Source organism: Choloepus didactylus, chromosome 24, assembly GCF_015220235.1.
Source record: "Choloepus didactylus isolate mChoDid1 chromosome 24, mChoDid1.pri, whole genome shotgun sequence".
Taxonomy (NCBI): Eukaryota; Metazoa; Chordata; class Mammalia; order Pilosa; family Megalonychidae; genus Choloepus; species Choloepus didactylus.
The window spans coordinates 17,411,671-17,415,078 of NC_051330.1; the positions used below are offsets into that span (position 1 = coordinate 17,411,671).

Here is a 3,408-nt window from a genome sequence, read left to right on the forward strand (position 1 = left end):
TCCAAGTTGGCTGGCAGTGGGGTTCAGGCAGGGAGAGCAGGAAAGACTCACCATCTCTCTCGGCTGAGCTGCCCCTGTGGGGACAGGGGATTGCTTCGTTCGAGAAAGGAAGAGGAGCGGAGGAAAAACAGGCAGCAAGTGAGAATCATTCATCTTTGCTCCACTGACTCTTTGAAGGACAAAAAGCAAAAATAAATACTAACAGGCTCATGTAAGGACTTGAGCTTTTTACTCCCCATAGAGCCACATGGAACATTGCTATTTTCATATGGCCCCTAGAAGGGACAGAAGGAAAATAAACAGAGCCATGCTGTCTATAGGCCAAGACAGTTTCACAGAAAAGACACGGGATGTTCAGTCTGAAAATAGACAGCTCACAGCCTTCATAAATCATGGCAGGTGAGTGGTCAAGCCCACCCTCATCAGCACTTAGTAAAGAAGCTGAAGAGGTTGTGCAAAGATCTGTCTTTTAGAAAACATCCCAATTCCCTCCAAGATGTGACCACTTTCTCCTCATCCTCTACCACTAAGCATTCTTCTAGGAATGATGCAAAGAAATGGCTCAGGAGGAAAAGAGGCATAGATGTGCAGAGACATGCACCTGGCTGCAGGTGAGACATTTATGGCTATAAATAAGCATCCCCCAAAGCAGAATCACCCTCATGAACTCACATATTCAGTTCCATTTGTGAAAATTTATATACAACTGAAGGATTTAGAAACAAAGACTTTCATTGCATCCAGCATTCTCACAGAAGAAAACAAAGTCATCAATTCATCCCCTACTAGTAGCCAAATTTTTCCCTGAACTTAGGTATTAACAGACAACTGGTGAAAACTTACAACATCTGCAAATGTTTACAATACAAGTGTCAGGCCATGAAAAGCTTTCATGCTGCAAGCAAAGGAAGACCTTTGTACATTTACATCTAACATTTAAAAACATATATAATAATATTTGCAAACAATAAGAGCTGTGTGTATGTTTGTGTGTGTGTGCTTTAAAAACAAGAAATGTATATTTTGTCTTCCATTTAAAGGACAGGGAAAGACTAATGTCTGTTGAACAGTGACAATGAGTATGGTGCTTTACATACCGTCTCTTCTCTTTCTATCCTCACAACAACCCTGCAAGGTAAGTGCTATTATTGTGACCATTTTATAAATGAAGACACAAGGCTCTTAGAAATTAAATCCTTTGCCTGAGATTACACAGGTGGTAAATTACCCCCCAAACTCTTGTTCTTCCCATTACATTGCTCTGCCTCAACTTCCAACAATCACTTCTGTTACCTTTTTGGGTGCACATCTGTAAATCTTCCCACTTGTGCCAGTTTGAAACTGTTATGGCCCCAGGAGAGTCATAATCTTTTAACCCACTCTTGTTGGGTGGATATTTTTGACTCAATTATTTCCATGGAGGTGTGGACCCCGCCCATTCAGGGTGGGTCTTGATTAGTTCACTGGAGTATTTAAGAGACAAGCTAAGAGCAAACACAGACCCAGATGCTCGCTGACAGTTAGAGATGCTTGGAGATGCGGACAGAAGGATTTCTGGAGATGCTAAGCTAAGAGAAGAGGCCCAGAGTTCTCCCTGGAGATGCCAAGAGAGGACCCCCAGATGCTTACAGAGAAATGCCCTGGGAGAAAGAAGCAAGGATGCAGAGGAGCTGAGAGAGAGGAGCTGAAACACAACAAGGACCAGCAGACGCCAGCCCGTGGCCTTCCCAGCTGACAGAGGTATTCTGGACACCACCATCCATTCTGCAGTGAAGGATCCTCTTGTTGATGCCTTAGGACTGTAAATTTGTAACTTAATAAATCCCCTTTGTAAAAGCCAATACGTTTCTGGTATTTTGCATAACAGCAGCATTAGCAAATCAGAACACTGCTGGAGCAGTTTTTACAGTTCATGGGGGGAAAATGCTGCCAGAATTGCTGAGGATGAATAAAAAAGGGTTTTTGAAAGATACAGAAATGATGATAGAGATCTGACATGAATTTAGGCATTTCCAGAGGGCACGGCACAAGGGTACAGTCCCATCGTTAGTATCTCATGCACATGGGGTGGGGTGTCCTTCTGTATCACATTTAAGAGACACTCACATTGCCTCCAAAGCACAAACTAAAAATTATCAGTGTCCACCATTTCTGTCCACAGTTTCCCTCCATCCTCCTCAGACGACAGTCTCAACGGTGATGGTATTATCGTTGTGCTCCTGGTGCCGAGGCTGCATTTCGTCTTTGAAAGCCCTGGTCAGGACCACTTTTAAGGACTCCTTGAACCGCTTCTTCTTACTGCTGCCCACGAAGAAGTAAATAAAGGGATTGGCGCTGCTGTTGATGGTGGAGAAGAGAAGAGAAATGTGGTGGAGGTTCCCAAACGTGGACCAATACTCATAGTAGAGCAGGTAAAGGAGCCTCATGGGCATGGCGAAAATGAAGAATATGATGATGGTGAGCATGATGACCAGGTACAGCTTTGAGGAGTGGGACGTCCACGTGCTCTTTCGGATCTTGATGACCAAGATGGTGCTTGACACCACCATGAGTGGGGTGAAGACAAGAAAGCTCAGGACTGCTATGAAGATGATCACCGCCCTGCAGTCGCTTCGAGAGTGGCTCTGTCTTCCACTGTCGATGCACATGACATATTCCATAGTGGTCACCAAGCAAGAAAGCGCCCAAAGGAGGGCACAGACGAACGCTGACTGGTGCTTGGGCCGGTGACATCGGTACCAGATGGGGTAGAGCACGGACAGGCACCTCTCCACGCTGATGGCCGTGAGCAGGTAGAGGCCCGTGTTGTAGCCGAACAGAAATGTCACCGACAATGTGACGATTGTGTAGTAATAGCCAGAAGAGAGCTCATAATCCAAAGCATAGTCAACGGACAGGATGAAAATGCAGAAGAGCAAGGAGATGTCTGCGATGGACAAGTGGGTGATGTAGACCGTGAAGGGATTCCTCCTCATCCGGAAGCAGAGGAACCAGAGGAGGATTCCGTGTTCCACAAACCCCAGTGGGGAGATGCTCATGATGACCCAGTGCACAATTGGGATTTCCTGGCGCGGGGCCCCCGTGGAGGTGTTCCCGCCCGCTGAGGCGTTCACGGATTCCTCAGTGACACATGATGTGACGTTTGACTCATCCATGAGGAGGCCTCGGGCTGGGGGCTTCAGGTGGTATTCTGTGGACAAAGTCCAAAAAGTACCATTGAAAGTGGTGAAAAAGGAGAACTTCAGTTACAGACCATAACCCGTGTTATATAGAAAAATTTTAATAGGCTGTACAATTCTTTTTCTGACAAGGATAAGACTGGACATTTCACCAATTGAGAGAACTGATGTAAAGGCCTTTTTCTGACACCAACCTCCCCCCCCTCCACAGCCCCATAACCCTTAGTTA

General features: G+C 45.8%; 1 protein-coding gene across 1 annotated transcript; it reads right to left on the reverse strand.

Moving 5' to 3' along the window:
• Positions 1 to 2,177: 2,177 nt before the first annotated feature.
• On the reverse strand, positions 2,178 to 3,155 carry MAS1 (MAS1 proto-oncogene, G protein-coupled receptor). Its single transcript, XM_037817889.1, has one exon. It carries the CDS (start codon positions 3,153 to 3,155, stop codon positions 2,178 to 2,180), a length of 978 nt encoding a protein of 325 aa, XP_037673817.1.
• Positions 3,156 to 3,408: the final 253 nt, after the last annotated feature.

What these genes read in the sequence shown, in the direction of transcription:
- MAS1 (XM_037817889.1), bottom strand. Translation starts at nt 3,155, where the DNA reads ATGGATGAGTCAAACGTCACATCATGTGTCACTGAGGAATCCGTGAAC.